At 38.4% G+C, this 19,687-nt stretch overlaps 1 protein-coding gene across 1 annotated transcript in view; it reads right to left on the bottom strand.

Annotated features, from left to right (window-relative positions):
* Window positions 1–18,553: 18,553 nt before the first annotated feature.
* The window catches only part of LOC149217632 (GTP binding Elongation factor Tu family protein), a 94,959-nt gene continuing 93,825 nt past the window's right edge, over window positions 18,554–19,687 (bottom strand). Inside the window, exons 9-12 of the mRNA XM_089393014.1 lie at window positions 19,575–19,640; window positions 19,431–19,493; window positions 19,101–19,341; window positions 18,554–19,006 (exon numbers count right to left, since the gene is read on the bottom strand). Coding sequence (XP_089249140.1) covers window positions 18,936–19,006; window positions 19,101–19,341; window positions 19,431–19,493; window positions 19,575–19,640 — 441 coding nt within the window. The 3' untranslated portion in view covers window positions 18,554–18,935. The remainder of the gene's footprint in view (window positions 19,007–19,100; window positions 19,342–19,430; window positions 19,494–19,574; window positions 19,641–19,687) is intronic.

Raw genomic sequence — 19,687 nt, 5'->3', positions numbered from 1 at the left:
TATATGGCGATGGTTACCAGCATCCTTGACTCTGAGCCTTCTAGCTATGAGGAGGCAGCTAGCCAGCAAGTCTGGAGAGAGGCCATGCAGGAGGAGTATTCTTCTATCATGAAGAATGATTTTTGGGAGGTGGTGCCGAGGCCTGAGGGCAAATCCGTGGTTACTTCCAAATGGCTTTACAAGGTAAAGCATACTGCAGATGGCAGCATTGAGAAATTCAAAGCGAGGTTTGTGGCTAGAGGGTTCTCCCAGGTAGAGGGAGTTGATTATGAGGAGACCTTCACTCCCGTGGCTCGATATACTTCGATCCGCTCCATTATATCGATAGCAGCAGAGATGGGTTGGAAGATCCACCAGATGGATGTGAAGACCGCATTTCTCAATGGCTTCATACAGGAGGAGGTGTACATTGAGCAGCCACAGGGCTTTGAGGTGCATGGGAAGGAGTCCCATGTGTGCAGACTGAAGAAGGCCCTTTATGGCCTGAAGCAAGCTCCCAGAGCTTGGTACTCCAGGATAGATGCATACTTGCAGGGGATGGGTTTCACAAAGAGTGAAGCAGATCCGAACCTTTACTTTATTGTGATTGGTGAGGAGCCTCTCATTCTGGTGCTGTATGTGGATGACTTGATCATTACAGGTGCAGAGAGACTCATAGAGCACTGCAAGAGAGATCTTGCGGCGAAGTTTGAGATGAAGGACATTGGCTTGATGCATTACTTTTTGGGTTTGGAGGTGTGGCAGGAGGAGGGGCATTTCTTCCTGGGGCAGGGGAAGTATATTGTGGACATCCTTAGCAGATTCCACATGGAGGATTGTAGACCCATGTCGACACCGATGATCACCAACTGGAAGAAGCTTCATGCTTCGGATTCCAAGTTGGTGGATCCCACATTGTACAGGCAGCTGATTGGTTCCATGATGTATTTGGTCAACACTAGACCAGATATCTGTTTTGCAGTCAACACGATGAGTCAGTTTATGTGTGAGCCTAAGAAGGTTCACTGGGTGGCTGCAAAACACATTTTGCGGTACTTGCAGGGAACAGTGGATTATGGTCTGGACTACAGGCAGGGAGATGGAGTGAGATTGGCAGGATACACTGATTCTGATTGGGCAGGTTGTGCTTCTGATAGGAAGAGCACTTCAGGGTACTGTTTTGGGTTGGGTTCAGCAGTAGTGTCATGGTTCAGCCAGAAGCAGCAATCAGTAGCACTGATTTCAGCGGAAGCAGAGTATATGGCAGCCAGTCTAGCTAGTTGTGAGGCTATCTGGCTTCGCAAGATGTTGTTTGGCTTATTTGGTCAGCCGTTGAGACCTTCAGTGATTTACTGTGATAATCAGAGTTGCATTAAACTCACGGAGAATCCAGTATTTCATGACAGGTCAAAGCATATCGGGATCATATATCATTTCATCAGAGACTATGTTCAGAAGGGAGTTGTGAAACTTGAGTATATTTCCACTGATGAGCAGGTTGCAGATATCCTTACCAAAGCCTTACCACGGGGCAAGCATGTCTACTTTAGAGACAAGATGGGTGTGGTGAGGAACACCTTCCTCGGTAAGAGGGAGTGTTGAAATTTGGTACCGGAGGACAGGTGGTTCCCTTAGGCTTTGATCTTTGGCCTAGGGAAAAGTGTCCAAAAGAATTTAATTTTTCTCCTAAAGTAACTTTATAATTTTATAAAGTTAAATCTAATTTAAAAGTGACTTTAAGTGATAAAGTTACTAAGTCTAATTTTAAAGTAACTTTTATAAAGTAAATGAAAAATTAGAAAGGAAAAGTGACTTTGGAAATAAATGACTAAGTGGGTATTTATTAAAGTGGGGTGAATTAAAAAATAGAAAGTGAGATTTAAATGAGCATTTAATCTCAGCCATTGATCTAAATCTATTTCAGCCATTGGATTTAGAGATCACCCAAAAGTCACTTGGATCACCCAAAAGTCACTTGGAGTTATATTAAAGGAGGAAAAGGTCATTCATTCTTTCATGAGCAGATTGGGAGAAGGAAAGCAAGAGAGATTTCTGAGCAGGGAGGAGAAGGAGACAGCAGCTTGGCACACATTCCAAGGCAGCAATTGAGCAGATTTGTACAGCTGATTCAGCACATAGTGAAAGGCAGATTTTTGCACAAAAATCGAGGAGCAGTTTGCTGATTTTTCTGCACACAAAACGGAGGCCGTACAGCATTTATTGCTGTCCTGTTTGCTGTAATTTCCAGATTGCTGTGAGGCACAGGAAAGGAGATAAGTTGTAAATTTGCTTGCTGATTTTTTGCTGAATAATTCTCATTGTAAAAAGGCAATTTTCAGAAATAAAGAAGAGCTCTCAAACTGGTTTTCCCCAAGAATTGTAGGGGGTTTTTCCAGGGTCAAGTTGACCAAAAATATCAGTGTTTTAATGTGTTTTAATGGCTGTTTTTTATTGCTGATTTTTAATTCTGCAATTTCCAGCATTCTGAAAAATTTCCAGAATTTGTGTTTTCAGCAATATTTATTTTTTTCAGGCTGTTAAATGTATGGTTATGGGAATGGGCATTTAACTACATGGGAGAAATAAGGAGAAACTGAAAACCGGGGTGGGAAAACAGAAATTTCTACAAAATGCAAGGTGGGAGCCTTGGATAAGATAAGGTCAAAGCCCTAGAGGTCGGAGCCTCATCAAGTCCAAGTTGGTGCTTGGAAAACATTCATCATTTATTGTATTCAATCTTTTCTATACTTAATAAAATCATTATTATACATTTCTCTGATTAAATTGTGAAGAATCTAACTGGTAAAAATAACAATTGAAAATAAATATTGATTCACCCCCCTCTCAGTATTTCCAACAATAATGTGGCTATGGATATTGGAAAGAGAGCATTAGGGCCCAGAGTACTCCCCCAATCAAAAGGTTCTAACCATATTACCAAAGGTTACTTGGCTAGTAGGTATAGTGAGTGTTCCATAGCATCAGGCAAGTGTTTTATCATTCAAGTATCATGTGACGACATCATGGAGTGGTAAATTGTCCCAAGGTTTCACCATTTGTCAAGGATACTAACCTAGTTCCAAGTGATAACTTGGATAGTTGGTGACCTAGGACTAGTACTTTGTTTACTCTGATCCAGGGGTACCTGAACAAATCGTCAAAGGGTATTTCGCTAGTGGAAGGATATCTGACTAGTGGGTAACTAGATCCTTTGCATGATGGAGATGCAAGATGCTTTCCACATAGTCTTAGGATAGAACATGAAGTGGATGGATAAATTAACATAGCAAGCTCATCCAAACTTTTCTTAAGATGGAGAAATTGTTCAGCAAAGACGACATATGAGGAAGTCAAGGTGTATACCTACCTACATAAGTGGGAGTGTTGATTTTTGGGTAGTTGCGATCGATACTCCCCAACTACACAAGTCGGCCCATGAAAGAAAAAGAGAATTATAATTAAATTATAAATTTGGAGCTCATGTAGGCCACAAAATGACAGGTTGGCACCATAGGTGAAGTTGTGTGACTTTTGGTCAAAAGTCACCCCACTTGGTCTAATATACATACAAAGTGTGACTCCTCCATTTTCAACACATGAAAAACCTCTATTCTTCTATTCACAAATGCAAAGGAGAAAGAGAAGAAGACTAAATTTTGTTCAAAATTTTGACCAGCATTAAACAATGTTTGTCCGAGGTTTGTTTGATTTTTTTTACCAAGTTTCTTTTGAGGCAGTTTGACCGAAATTTTCGAGGAAGTTGATTGAAATTTTTGAGGCAATGTGACTAAAATTTCTAAGGCATTTAACCAAAAATTTTGAGGCAACCTGACCAAAATTTCTAAAGCAATTGACCAATTTTTTCTAGGCAGTTGATCGAGTTGTGTTCTAGGCAGTTTGATTGTAACAGCCCTGGTTAAAAATTCATGTAAAATATATATAAAGCCAAGGTCATGGGACATGTATTCCAAGTTGAATGGTGGGAAAAACATCCTAGTGGGGTGTCCCTTCAGTTTATTAATGGCTAAGGAAATTGGCAAAGGCAATGGCAAAGGCTTTGGAAAGGCACGAAGCATTAATTGGCATTTATATATGAAAATAATGAAAATTAGGAGAAAGTGAAGATAAAAGGTCACAGGTTCCATGTGAGGAGGAAATTGAAGGAAAATAATGGAAAATAAAGAAAATAGAGGCCTGATTGATAAAAAGGCTTATGAGGATCAATTTTGACAGTTTTTTGTGGAGCTCTCTTCTATTCTCTTTCTCTCTCTCATACTCTTGGACACTTAGAGTTTCTTGGAGCAGACTTGGAGGAGTGTTGATTAAAAAAATTACTCTCAAAACACTAGACTAATTGAGTAATCAAAGCTTCCTCCAAAGAATTTTGTTAAAATTTGGAATCTCAAAACCCTAAATCAGGGAAGCAATTGTTTCTCAGCAATATCGCTTGCAAAATTTATTAATAGATAACCTTCCAAATGTTTCCCCTCTCTAGAAGCAGATGATATGGTTGCCCCATTTCTCTCGTAAGAGTTCATTATCATAATTAAAGTTATAGGTATATCCCTTTACAACAAAAAGCAAGAAGGAAAAATTAAGGCCCTGAACTACTCTTCTCACATCTCTCAGATCATTTATTCCCAATCTTTGGATGATACTTTCTAGGAAGGGGGAATGAATATGAGTTAGCCTATGCAACTCCAGAAGATTCTCGTAGAGTGTGTAGTAGCCTCAAATTAGTAGCTGAATGTGGAGGAATCAAAAGTTTCCTTTCTTAATCCAAAGTGAATGTGGCAAGTAAATATTGTGGAAAACTTATGTTTCCAAAAGTGAGATTCCCCACCAAATATTTAGACTTTGCTCTAGCTATAGTAATCCACAAGTGTAGAAGAATGGCATGGTGCAATCAACAAACTAAAAGCATTGGATTTGCTAGTCAACAAAAATCCTACATTGGCAAAAGGTTACTATGCATTCATGCCATTCTTTCAACATTTAGTTTATCCCTAAGCTCTATTCTCAATCCCTTAAAGAATGTTGTTAGAGACTAAAGGATTGCCAAGACAATTCCTTTGAAGTGGGCCTAAAAAGGATAATGGCATTGATTATATTATTGTGAAGTTGCTAATCCTAAACATGTTGGGGGCTTTGGAATCAAGACTTTGGAGACTTTTCGAAACCCAAATTCTTTAATGAGCGACATATTGAGATCCAAATATCTAAACAAGGCTAGCCCAAAAGATATCACAAGATCCCATAACTTTCACAACACTATGCTTTGGGAAACAGATGATGGCAAGACAACGTGATTTTGGGAAGAACCTAGAAATGGAAATCAACCATTAAAGAATGAGATATTCCACCAACTCATTATGGAAGAAATCACTAACATATGTTGATTTAAGTTAGAAGACTAGTGGGATCACACATAACAACTCATTTTTGGATCTTGTAATGATCTATTTTCATGGCCTATCACTATAAGCGCAGTGAAGAATAGCTTAATCTCATCAATCCCATATGGTGGGAAAATCATCTAAAAGGAATGAGTTGAGTGTTAGGATATTCCGACACATAGGAAATAGTTAAGTTCAACTTGGTCTAGTATAGAGTTAGGTAAAGTGTGTTTCTTTACCGTTGTACATTTTGTAACTTACAATCCGACGATCACGATATGTAGTGATCCGACGGTTCATTCTCTCCTCGGTATTACCGACACTTGATCCGTGGCTTGACACCCGATTGGTCCATGAGTTCTATTTAAAGCGCATGGAGGGTCATTGTTCGGGTAATCCGTGCATGAGAGAAGCTTATGTAAATTTTCATTCTTTGATTAATAAATTGCCTGTAGTACCCAAGTTGGGACAGGCCGTGGACTGTTTCCCTCTTTGAAGGTTTTAACCACGTCAAAAATACTGGCGTATTGATCTGTGATCTGGTTGTGAGCGGTGTCCTTTTGGTATTCTTTCTGAGGAACTTACCCTGTAAATTCCTACATGGTATCAGAGCTATTTGAGGGCCGCGTCCGTTGGTGATCCAAATCTGAAGCCGGTAGAACTGCATGCGGCTGTCGTTTCCTAGATCTGTTGTTTCTGACTGCTTTCGGGCCGAGAGGACTGCTCTGTTGCGTTCGGAGCATCTGTTCCAGTGAGGAACCCCTTTCATTTCACGTGAAAAGGTTTCCGGTAGCCCTAGCTGCGTCATTTTTCAGATCGAGAGGTATACAGTGTTTTTTGCAGTTTACTGTTATTTTCTCTCTGCTTATTTCGGTTTAGGTTTATTTAGCCCTTTTTTTTAACCAGATCTATACCTTTCATTTCTGCGTATGCTCTTTGCCCTGCGACTCTGTGCGATCTGGGCAAATCAGAAACAGAAAGGAAGGATTTTTCTCATGCGTATGCTCTTTTCCCTGCACCTTAGTGTGATCTCGGAAAATCAGAAACATTGAGAAAAATATTTAGTTTTTCGGCTAAAGCTAACTTTGAGATTTTTTTTTTTTAAATTTCTAGTTTTTTTGGCTAAAGCTAACTTCGAGCCGCAAGGTTCGTTTTTCTTTGCATATTCATGTTGGGTTTTGTGTTTTGTGTTTTGTAGGGAAAAAGAGCTTTCTCAAGGCAAGCACGCAAACCAAGGCCCCCCCCTCTCTCTCTCTCTCTCTCTCTCTCAAATTTTTTGTATAGATCAATTGGTTCAAAGCTATTTTAAGAGAGTAGAGGTCTTGGGTTCAAGTCTCCATTTTGTGGGGGCGGATTTTTTCATTCCCGCACATTCGCGCACTTTGCCGGCAACGTCAACAATTTTTTTTCAAAAAGCCATAACTTCTTCATCCGGAAGCCTTTTTCAGAGCCGTTTTTTTTTAAAACCGCCTATTTTTTCGAGATCTATCCATTGGAACACTTACTTTCAGCATCTTCAGCTTCAATTTTTTTTTAAAATGGAAAGTCCATGCCAAGTCATTCTTGACAGCACTAACTACTTCCAATGGGTAGCCTACATGGAAGATTTACTTAGAAGTAAGGTCTCTTCAGAATAGCCACAGACCAAGAGAAGAAACCAAAAGATAAAGACAAGGCTGCAAAATGGGAAAATAGACAAGATCAAGCACGTGGTTTGATAGGGATGTCTATTTCTCCTGATCTTAGATTCCACATTGCAGAACTTGAGACTCCTCATGAAGCATTAGAAAAACTCGCTAAAGTTTTTGGGATTAAAAATGAAATTAGAGCCCATCAACTTGAAAATGAATTGCTTACTTTGGATCCTAATAATTTTTCTTGCATTGAAGATTTCTTGTCCAAATTCAAGACCCTTAGATATCTCTTGGAAGGTGTTAAAGTTAAGAAAGAAGATGGTAACCTTATTTATTCCATCCTTACTAAGTTGGGACCAGCCTACTCTGTATTTGTTTCCACTTTCCATTCTACAAGGGAAGCTTTCATTTGTCAAGGAAAAGACTACAAGGCCCCTTCCTTTGACTCCTTTTGTGATTCCTTAATAAGAGAACAAGAAAAACTCTTACACCTTGGTCTTCTTAATCTTGGAAACTCTTCCACGAAAGCGTTAGCCGCCCAGCAGCAACCAAATTCAAAGAATCCTAAGAAGTCATATCCTCAAAAGAATGGTCTTAAACCAACTCAGCCTCAAAATGAAAGATCATTTCAGCAAAATGATAAGACCAATAAAAACAAATGGAAGAAGACTGATAGACATTGTAACTTTTGTAATCGAGATGGCCACTTAGAATCTAAATTCTTTAAGAAGATGGAAGCCTTGGAAGCCGCAATGAAGAAACATAACATCCATGTGGAGCCTACTTCAACTTCAACTTCCGGAATGGCACTTTCTGCATGTCGTTGTCAATCATCTCAGTCTGGTTATGCATTAAATGTATCTTCTTCTTCTTCTCATTCTCATGAATGGCTCATTGATTCTGGAGCCTCTTATCACATGGCCAAAAACCAAGCCATGTTTTCTTCTTTAAATGATTGTAACACCAAAAATATATATGTTGGTGATGATAGATCTCTTAATGTTGTAGGAACTGGAACTGTTCATCTAGACAATGGTCAGTTTAATGATGTATTATGTGTTCCAACCTTATCCTGCAACCTTCTATCTGTCTATCAGATAACTCATTCAGGTGAAGGTAAAATTGTTGAATTTTCACCTCATGATGTTGTAATCAAGGATCTAAAAGATCCTAAACAGATTCTAGCCACTGGTCTTGCTGATGATTCCACAAGGTTGTATAAGTTTCACAACTTTGGGTCATCAAATCTTCCCTCAGTGTTTGTTGCTCATAATGATGAAGTGAGCAAACTTTGGCATGAGCGATTTGGTCACTTAAACTATCGCTCCCTTCAGCATCTATGTAAAGAAAATATGGTGACAGGTCTTCCTATGGTATCTTGCAGAGATGGTGTTTGTTCTGAATGTGTACTCGAAAAACATCATCGGGACAGTTTTGACAAACGTGCCTCTTGGCACGCCTCAGCCCCTTTACAGCTTGTGCACAGTGATTTATGTGGTCCTCTTCCTGTTGCTTCATTCTCTGGCTGCAAGTACTTCTTAACTTTCATTGATGATTTCTCCAGACGCACTTGGGTATACTTCTTAAAACTCAAGAGCGAAGTATTTAACACATTTTTGGCCTTCAAAGCCTTTGTTGAAAAACAATCTGGACATCAAATTCTTAAGCTAAGAACTGATAATGGTGGAGAATATGTTAAAAACACATTCATCAACTTTTGCACCGAAAATGGAATTCAAATGCAACATACTGTTCCATACACTCCACAACAAAATGGTGTAGCTGAAAGGAAAAATCGCACCTTAAAGGAAATGGCTAATTGTATGCTGCAATCTAAAGGACTCAGTCTTAGTTTTTGGGCCGAAGCAATTAATTGTGCAAATTATATAATCAATCGCACTCCTACTAAGGTTCTAGAGAATATCACTCCAGAAGAAGCTTGGAGTTCCATTAAACCAGATGTAAGTCACTTTCGTGTGTTTGGAAGTGAAGCATGGGCCCATATTCCAGATGAAAAGCATAAAGCTTTAGAACCTAAGAGTGAGAAATGTACTTTTGTTGGATATTCTGAAGATGTAAAAGGTTATAGACTTATTCCATTTAAGTCCAAAAATGTTATCATTAGAAGAGATGTAAAATTTGATGAAAATAAATCGGCCTGCGAGCCTAGTCCGGCGGATGTGCCACCTCTTCCTATCTCTTCTACTTTTGAAAACATTTCTTCTTCAGATGATGAAAGCAAGGATGATAATCCTTCCCCACCTTCTCAGGATCCTCAACTTCCAAGATGGGTCCGTGCTACTCAGGATGCAGCAGGTGATCTTGCCGGTGATCCTACAGATCAGCGACGTACACGTTCTCAGTTTGAAAGAGCCTCTTCTTTACTGGCTCAAGCTCCAGTAAATCATGATCCTGACACTTTTGCAGAAGCTTCAGGCCATCCACATTGGGAAGCAGCTATGAATGAAGAATATCATTCATTGATGACAAATGATACATGGGATCTTGTTCCTCTACCAAAGGGACGCAAACCTGTTAGATGTAAATGGGTTTACAGAACCAAGTATGGACCAGATGGGAAAGTTGATAAACATAAAGCTCGTCTTGTTGCTAAGGGCTTTTCACAGGTTGAAGGCATTGACTACACTGAAACCTTCTCCCCTGTTGCCAAAATGAACTCTATCCGCCTTGTTCTTTCCCTTGCTGCCTCTTTAAAATGGGAAGTCCATCAGATGGATGTTAAATCTGCCTTCTTGCATGGGGACTTGCAGGAAGAAATCTATATGGAACAACTCATTGGCTTCATACAAACAGACTCCAGCCTTGTTTGTCGACTTAAGAAATCCCTTTATGGCCTCAAGCAAGCTCCTCGGGCTTGGTATGCCAAAATGGATAGCTTTCTTTGAGAATCTGGCTTTTCTAGGTGTCATTCTGACAATACTGTCTACACCAAGAAAGTGGGCAACTCTCTTATCATCCTTGTTCTTTATGTCAATGATCTTATTCTTACTGGTAGTGATCCCAACCTTATAAACCATGTGAAGTCCAGCCTTAAAAAGAAATTTGAAATGACAGACTTAGGACACTTACACTATTTTCTCGGTCTTCAAGTCTTGCAATCCAAGGAGGGTATTTTCCTTTCCCAGTCCAAGTATGCTTGTGATATTCTTCGTCATTTTCACATGGAAGACTGTAAGCCAGCCCCTTCTCCCTTTCAGTCTAGAGTCAAACTTTCAGTCTCTTGTACTTCTCCTGAAGTTGATGCTACCTTATACCGTCAACTTGTAGGAAAACTCTTGTATTTAACCCATGCTCGTCCTGATCTTTCCTTTGTTGTTGGCCTTGTTGCTCGTTTTATGCAAAACCCCCGTGAAAGTCATTGGAAAGCAGTTAAAAGAATACTTCGTTATGTTCGAGGTACAGTACAGTTTGGGATTCATTACAGTGCCAAAGCAGCTCCTCTGTTAGTTGGTTTCACTGACTCTTATTGGGCTGGTGACCCTGATGATCGGAAGTCTACTGCCGGTTATGTCTTCACTCTTGGTTCAGGACCTATTACATGGGCTTGTAAGAAACAGGCTGCCATTTCTCTTTCGTCAGCAGAAGCAGAGTATCGTGGTGTCGTGGAAGCTAGTAAGGAAGCCTTGTGGCTTCGTTAGATCCTATCAGAGTTTGGCTTTGAGCAGCAGCATCCAACCACACTTTGGTGTGATAATCAAAGTGCCATTCAGCTATGCAAAGATCCAGTCCAGCATCAGCGCAGCAAACACATTGAACTACACATGCACTTCATCAAAAAGCTCATTCATGACCATGTTCTTGAAGTGCAATATTGTTCAACAGATGATCAGGTTGCAGACATCTTCACAAAGGCTCTCACAGAGGCGAAGTTCACTAAACTTCGATATATGCTTGGAGTTCGGGAAGTTGTCACTAAGGGGGGATAGGCTCTAGTGCCTCCTTCCTTCTCCTATTGTGTCATATTTGTAAATCCTTCAATCCTATCCCAAGTTGTTCTTAAGGGGGGATGTTAGGATATTCCGACACATAGGAAATAGTTAAGTTCAACTTGGTCTAGTATAGAGTTAGGTATAGAGTTAGGTAAAGTGTGTTTCTTTACCGTTGTACATTTTGTAACTTACAATCCGACGATCACGATATGTAGTGATCCGACGGTTCATTCTCTCCTCGGTATTACCGACACTTGATCCGTGGCTTGACACCCGATTGGTCCATGAGTTCTATTTAAAGCGCATGGAGGGTCATTGTTCGGGTAATCCGTGCATGAGAGAAGTTTATGTAAATTTTCATTCTTTGATTAATAAATTGCCTGTAGTACCCACGTTGGGACAGGGCGTGGACTGTTTCCCTCTTTGAGGGTTTTAACCACGTCAAAAATACTGGCGTATTGATCTGTGATCTGGTTGTGAGCGGTGTCCTTTTGGTATTCTTTCTGAGGAACTTACCCTGTAAATTCCTACATTGAGCTTATAAGGTAGGGTAGAGCTAAATCCAAGAAGTACAATGAAAAATAGGATATCTCTACACATAGCCCCCAAGGTGTAGATAAATTGATACAATGTGTATTTTCAAGGCACTCCTTGTGTAAAGGTCACAGGTTCAAACCCCATTTTTCCTATGTTTGTGGTAGGGGCAGTCATGGGCACATAGTTGTTATAGATGTAGTGGTCAAAATCGACCATGTGTCACACAAGTACAAGCCTAGCCTAGTTGCCCATTCCTCTAGTTACAAAAAGAAAAAGAATATCTCTACACATGATCTAAGGAAAAAGACATATAAGAACATAATAACTAGACGAGGATGTGGAACTTTGGCTTATGGGAAAAGGAATTGCAAGTTGTGACCGAATCTCTAGAGAGGAATGAAACTATTAAATAAAAAGGATCTAAATCTCTTTCAATGTGAACTATTATCGCTTCTTGGGGAAGAACTCCATGGAAATCCGATGCCTTAAAAAAACTTGAAAATTAGGCCTTGGTTTCATTATGTGGACCCTCTAGAATGCAATACTATCAAATACGTTTTGAACAAAAATTAGTATCTATTGAACATATTTTGACTAAAACCCAAATAAGCAATCACTGAAAATGATCAAAGCAAGTCACAAGTGGAAGGAATAGCTACTTTCAAAGTTATCTCTTTTACTTAAATGGCTTATGATGAAATACAATAGTCAACCACTATTTACTATGAGGCATTACAATGTCGTAGAAGCATGTCATGGCCTCGAAAAGCATTTCTTTAGTTACGCAATCACAACTAGTAGGTATATATTCCACCAAAATCACCCAAAACTTGCACCTAGCCCTTCTGCAAACACAAGCAAAAATACTAGCATTATCACAAGAACAAGCACAAACAAGGGGAAAACATGTCACTAGCGAGAACTAACCATGGTATGAACACTAACAGTGCCCTACTTTCACCAACCCAGCAAGCCCTCTTTGAAGGTCTCCTTCAAAAATTGAGTTTGAAATCTTTAACTAATCTAATTCAAGCCCTGCTAACTGGAAAGATTCAAATCCTCCAACAGATGAAGACAAAGCAATCTTAGACTACCCCAAAGGAAGGGTTGGTACAGGCAAATTTTGATGGGTGGACCAAGAGGAACCCATGACCTACTTGTGCATCTTTATGAATAACTTAGGAGCCATCAAATTTTTGTTTAATATCTTCATAGAGATGGGAACAAACAAAGTCAAAGGCCTGGCAGCCATGAAAGAAATGGACAACACATTTCAAGGAGCAAGAAGTTAATTGTAGAATGTAATTCTCAAATTTGAATTGGTGTGAATGCTGAGATTAAAAACTACAGGATGGAGAAGGTAATACCCCAAGCAAAACCATTTTGTCAAGCTTTCGAGGAAGTTATATTCCATCACCTATGTAGATCACCTCATTAAATCGCAAATTAGTTAAGAAATATGGATATTTAATCTAAGAGCAAGGACTCCTAAAATTGTAAAGTGACCATCGATCAAGTAGAGAGGACTGGAAAAGGAAGCTCAATATTGCTACAGGTGATATGTTGTTAATTCAAAGGTGAGGTGGAACTAATGAGAAATGAGTACATTGAAAATCATTCGAGTACAAAAATATAAATATCTTCAATTTTTAGATCCTTGTGCCTTGAAGGTAATAGGATTACTTTAAAGTCATGCCTATTCGGTAGAGGGATCCTTTGAAACTCCAACCCATAGGGCTCCAAGTCGACAAATTGTTGTAAGGGGGACACAGATGAGGTAGAAGAGACAAGTAGTAGCAATAATATTATAGATCAATGCTTCAAATAGCTAAGGACCACATTATCTGCAACTTCTTATGACAACAATAGGATGTTTATCCTCAAGGCAAGTTTGGGTGCCAAAAGGATCCCTAGGATGAACCTCACTTGAAAAAAGAACATTTTGCACCAGCCACTTCACTAAGGAAAACATGGAAAATCCATCCCCTCATTGCAGCAGGAATGCAAGTATTTGATTTGGTTTATCTCTCATGCTTGAGGCTCATTGTAGATGTATCTAATCACATCATCGAAACTCCTTCAAATCAGAAAAGCCTATTGGAGAGCCATTATAAGACAATCATGAAAGGAAAAAGAAATAGAGTATCCAAACATCTTTTCATTGTCTTTGCTTCCATGGTTTAGCAAAAACCTTGTTACTGAAACGGTGCACCCAAGGCCTCCCAAAGGCCATGACAAGAACCCTCTGAGGCCTCGACGTAATAGCTCCAGCATTGTGTCATACGTTGAGATGTCCCAACGACTCCAGCTCTAAACCATAAGTCGAAATGTCACAACTAGACAAAATTGAGAAACCATTGCATGAGATCCATAGACAATTGATGATTCAATGAGGCAAGCTCTATGTCACCTGAACAGTGCTAGATAAATACCATCTCAAAGTCAAGATAAAACTATCCTCGAGTGGGTGCCACCAGACTGCTCCAAGAATGATGAAGCATGACCACAATCCCTTAATAGATGGCATTAAGTGGTTGGGACAGATGGCATTGCGCAGGTTCAAGTGTGGGTGTGCATTGCACAAATTGATAATGATAATTTGTACAGAAGTCAAGGTAACCATGCTCAATTAGATTAGGGGTAAACATGTAGAGGAGGCCAAAGTAGATATTTTTACAGGGTAATGAGGTCATTGACAATGTATTCCATATATAGGAACAAACAAAGGTAATGTTTAACTTATACATGCAAACAGTTGACATATACTGACAAATAAAAACAATCATGGGGGAAGGTCCTAGTTAAAAAAAGCAAACCACAAGAAGATATTTTGTTGTCTATAGATGTCATAAAACTACAAGCGCATAAGTTGGGCAACAAGGTCACTCAACTCACAAAATAAGTAGTTAATCTAAGGCTCACAAATTCTGGAAAAGAGGAGAAACCAAAGAAGGCCAATGAGGTCACAATATATGATTAGGCATCCATAGTCTTTTCTTTTTTGATATAATTTTATTTCATAGTATAAATGATATCTAGACTAGTATAGTTATGCTAGATAGAACAAAGTCTGATTAGGACAACAATTTGGAAGCTATTTAGTTTAGTTTAGCATCTAAATTAAATAGATCAAACTTCAGATATAACAATATTCTAGACGTTATGTTCTCTTGGACCAAAAGACTAGTCTAGTTTTCCTAGTAGAAGAACAATAGCCAGATGTGTATTTCTTTTATCATGCATTGGACTAATATATAATATCAAAGGATACTTACACCCCTATTAATTTAAAAAAAAACAAAAACAAAAATAGTCAAGATAAAACCCTATAAAATCTATTCTTCTATTGCAGATCAAGGGATCATAATAGAAGACGAGAAACCAGAGAAGAAAAAAAAAAATTCGTAATAAAAAAATAACAAAAAAAAAACATCTAAAACCCAGCAGTCAATTTCTATCTATAAAAGTTGCTTGCTTCCCTCATTTCTCACGCATTCTACAGCTACAAGAGCTTCCTACAATGGCAACAATTGTTTTATTTTTTTCATCAGCAGAATTGAATTGTAGCACCTATACTTTCATTCATAATGTGAAGCGCAGCAAGTTGGTATCGCATAAGGCAGAGGACCTTGTATATGTGCATTCAAACCAGTGACAAAAAAAAACGAAAAAGAAACATCTAGAAACCCAGCAGTCAATTTCTATCTATAAAAAGGTGCTTGCTTCCCTCATTTCTCACGCATTTTACAGCTACAAGAGCCTCCTACAGGCAGCGATTGTTTTATTTTTTTCATCAGCAAAACTGAATTGGAGCACCTATAGTTTCATGCATAATGTGAAGGGCAACAGGTTGGTATCGCATAAGGCAGAGGACCTTGTATATGTGCATTCAAACCAGTGCCTTATGTCTCGCAAAGGTGAAGAAATATACAAGTGGACCTCATAAAGAGTGGGATATGGACGCAGAATGCCCATACTTGAAGATCTCTCTTGTTGTTCTTGATGTTGGTGGCAGTGATGTTGCAAATGGAAGTGGAATTCCCTCTTATTCCAATCCACGAAGTGGTTATGTTAATGAGCATCTTCTATTTTTTATGATGAAAATTAGGATGATGTTGATTACAATATTATTTGTCTTTAGCTCATGTTTCATTTCAGTGTTAGCACATATAGCCTCATGTTTAAAGGTTGGTTTTGGAATCTTGGATGTATAGCTTCATCTATAAAGACTACTTTTGGATTCTGCATCAAGTAATTATCTGAGTTAATATAGACATAGTTTTCCTTCTAATAAAAAATCTACGACTCTTATTCATTTTTTCTTGCAAGATAATGTGTTGTGTGTGTGTGTGTGTTTTAGCTAATGTTTTCATTTTTCAAAGGTGACATTTCTAAATGTCCCTGTTTCGGAAACTCCAAAATGTTTCGACGTTTCATGCAACATAGCTAGAAACTAACTCACCAATGGTCCTTCAGCCTTGCAGCCTTACGAGTATCATATGAACAGTCCATTCACCAAATAAATAGAATTGTCCCTAGACCATCATATCCAACCAAAGCTTCTAATAATGTACCATATTATTATATGTTGATATGCAACTAAAGAATACATTTGTAATTAGAAAATTGTTGGAATTATATGTGTTCCCAACCAAAGACTTGGCATGACATGTTGGATTTTATTATTAGAATCATGTAGCATTGACAACAAAAATACATATGTTCCACCAAGACTTCAGGACGACGGGATGTGGGTGCAGGGAGATGCACGAGGGAGATGTGTGGGAGTATAGGGAAGATTTAAGGGGGGCAAGAGGACGTCAGGTTGTATATATATATATGGAAATTTAAGGGGGGCAAGAGGACGTTGGATTGTATATATATATATATATATGGAATTTAAGGGGGACAAGAGGACGTCGAGTTGTATATATATATATATACAATTTCATATTCAATAATGAAAGTATAAATACATTAATCCATACATAATTGAATTAAATAATGAAGTACACTGATCCATACTAATCATTCATATCGATGCATATAACATTCATCCATACACCACAAGATTCAATAATGAAAGACATTGATCCATATTCATCATTATAAAATCTACATTGATTTAAAAATTAAATTCATCCTTCATCATTCTAGATTCTAAATTGATTTAAAATTTAAATTCATCATTAGTCTAATCAGTACTAAGCAAAATAGACTATGATAGATATTGGGTTTGAAGACTACAATAGTAAATTGATATAACTCAATCAAAAATAGTAAAGATTGACAATTTAAAGAATCAGTGTAAGGTCATCAATATCTAAAGTCAAGACTCGAAAGTTAAAACTGAAAATTAAAAATGGGCAATGAGCATTGAAGGAGCGTCACGAGGGAGAGGCGGATAGCACTTTGTGGTATGCCAAGTAGAGGTAAGCTTAGTAAGTCGAATGAGTGAGTTTGGCATTGCAAATTAGTATAGGTTTTGATATTTGTTATGTATTTCTCTTTTTAGTTTAATATATATATACTTTTTTCAAGGGTTATTAGAAAAAAATTAGAGGGAAATGTCCCCCTCAAAAGGGGTGATTTTGGGTTTGGTGCTCTTGATAAAATGGTAGTTCTAGACCCTAATACTTGATAGAATCCAATGGAAACATTGCAATCCCCCCAATCCTAAAATCATGAAAACTGTTAAGTTTGCTGAATTTTGAATGGGACCACTCTATTTTTTCCAATGAGGTTGGAACCACTCTCAAGCATCCTAAGTCATTTCATGGTAATGCTAAAAATTTAATTAAAAGAATGAAAATGAAAGATATAGGAGAATGTCACTTTTACTTTAAGAATTTAACATTATCATTAATTACATAGCATTAGTAGGGCCTTAGGGTTGAATATTAAGCTTCCCCAATCGTCAATTTTTTTTTCAAGAAAAATTAGAGAGGGCGTCTAGCCCTTTCTAAAGGGGGATGCCCAGAAGCACTTTTTATGGGGAATCATTTCCCACACTGGGAAAATGTCTCCCCTGCATCTCCCCGAGTCTCCTCAAAAAGGGGACGAGGGGTAACATTTTACCAGACGTTCTCCCGTCCCAAGTGCGTGGAGTGTGAGAGCTGCATGCACCCCACCCTAGGGGATGCTTCCCCATGAAACACTGAAAAATACAAAACCACCAGTTGTACCTTCATATATGATAGATTACTATCCAAACTATCATCCGAGCAGAGATTTCCCAATTAATCACTAGTATTAGAGTGACTAAAGACCATATTCGGGGACGAGTGGATGAGTTTGGCATACAGTAAAGAACATATGGGACAACCATATGCCTAGCACTCATTTCATTCTAGTGGAAAGAACGCTCCCTGGTTATGCTCCATGTTATCCTTACAGACTTATAGCTTTACAGATGAGATTTAGCTGATCAAAATCATGCTAGAATAAGGAATTTTGAAAAAGAATTGGACACTATTTTGGCTCTTCTAACCTATGTTTAGAGGGGCAAAGTCGCAGCTCTACATCTTCCAAGTAAATCCATCTTTTGTGAGCATGAACAAAAAAGACTACAAGATTTCCAAAAAAACAGTACAAGCTTTCATGTAATGGAAATAATGGAAAGATAGAGCAATTATATCAAATGACACCTGCAAATCATATGCACGTGTGGAAAGTTGGATCCCATCATCAGGCATATTTCTATTTAAAATTTATGCTAAAAAAGTATATTGTATTGCAACCCTTCAAGTAACGGAGCACCCTATGCTTTTGGAACACCAATCACATAGAGAGTGATTGTACAAGTGACTGTTAAAAATGAAAACCAGTTCAACCAAAACTAGAAGATCATGTGGATTCTAATAGCAATCTAACCAAAAGACTGAAAACATATCCCAACCACTCACTTTTTATGGAGGCAAACAAAAGCATGCTTTTACCAATAAATTTTTATCGCACGTTAACTTCTTCAAAATGCAAATAAGGGATATGCAAATTCTCCAAGGCAATCAAAGCAACTTTGAAGGATTCTCATCCCACAAAAAACATGAACAGGGCATGTTGGGAAAAACAAATCATATCAAACACATTTTGTAATCCCGAAAACAGAAGCAGTTGTGCCCCTGTGTACATGGACCAATATCCTGTCTACTGGTCAAAACCACAGGCGGAGAAGCAATGACTTGATTCTATTATGGCTTATTTTATAAACTGGTGGCTGGATTGAATTCACTCCTTGAAGGAGTGAAAATTCAAAAAATAATGAAAACCAATTAGAACCAAAAAATTTCTTCATGAGTACTACAAGACGGGTTTGCCTGAATGTTTATTTTCGAAGACATCCCAATCCTTCCTGCGTCTTACCAATGCCGTTTCCTTCAAAACTCCTCTGAATAAATATGAGAAAAAAAAACCTCTTTCATTAAAACTATTAATATTGTTTAGCTAAAGACCTTTGAAATTACACCTGCACCAACAGTCCGCCCTCCTTCCCTTAGAGCAAAGCGTTGTCCTGCACACCAAATAAATAATGAGATGGAAGCAGCCTTGAAGCCCAATTTTTTATTAAATGTCACAATGAACATGCAAAGCAAGATTCAGCATACCTGGTTCAACAGGTACAGGTGTTATAAGTTCAAATGTTGCAGTGACATTGTCACCAGGCATTACCATCTTGACATTCTCCGGTAATTGAACCTTACCAGTCACATCTGCTGTCCTGAGATAGAATTGTGGTTGGTAATTTGAGAAAAAGGCTGTATGGCGACCTCCCTCGTCCTTTGTAAGAACATAAATCTCTGCTTCAAACTTTTTAGATGATTTAATAGCACCAGGTTTGCTCACAACCTGCATGTTATTTGACCATACGAACATCAGCAAAGCTATCCTAAGTAAATAGTTCCCAAACAAAACCATAATTTGCCTCAATGAATCACCTGTCCTCGTTCTACATCATCACGCTTCAAGCCACGTACAAGGAGACCCACATTGTCTCCAGCCTGTAACAGTAATCACTCAATCATACTCCACCATAAATGCAAAAAAGATGAACCAAGTATTCATGCATTCAACCAACTTACCTCACCACGATCAAGTATCTTCTTAAACATCTCCACACCAGTAACAGTAGTCTTTGTTGGAGGACCCTGTAGTAACAATAAAAACTCAACCTGGAAACTCATACTAATTTCAA

The sequence above is a fragment of the Pinus tabuliformis genome, chromosome 1_1, assembly GCF_031772625.1.
Source record: "Pinus tabuliformis cultivar Carrire ecotype Pingquan chromosome 1_1, CPIR1, whole genome shotgun sequence".
Lineage (NCBI taxonomy): Eukaryota > Viridiplantae > Streptophyta > Pinopsida > Pinales > Pinaceae > Pinus > Pinus tabuliformis.
The sequence above is the reverse complement of the archived record's forward strand: the minus strand, read 5'-3'. Positions and strand labels throughout refer to the sequence as shown.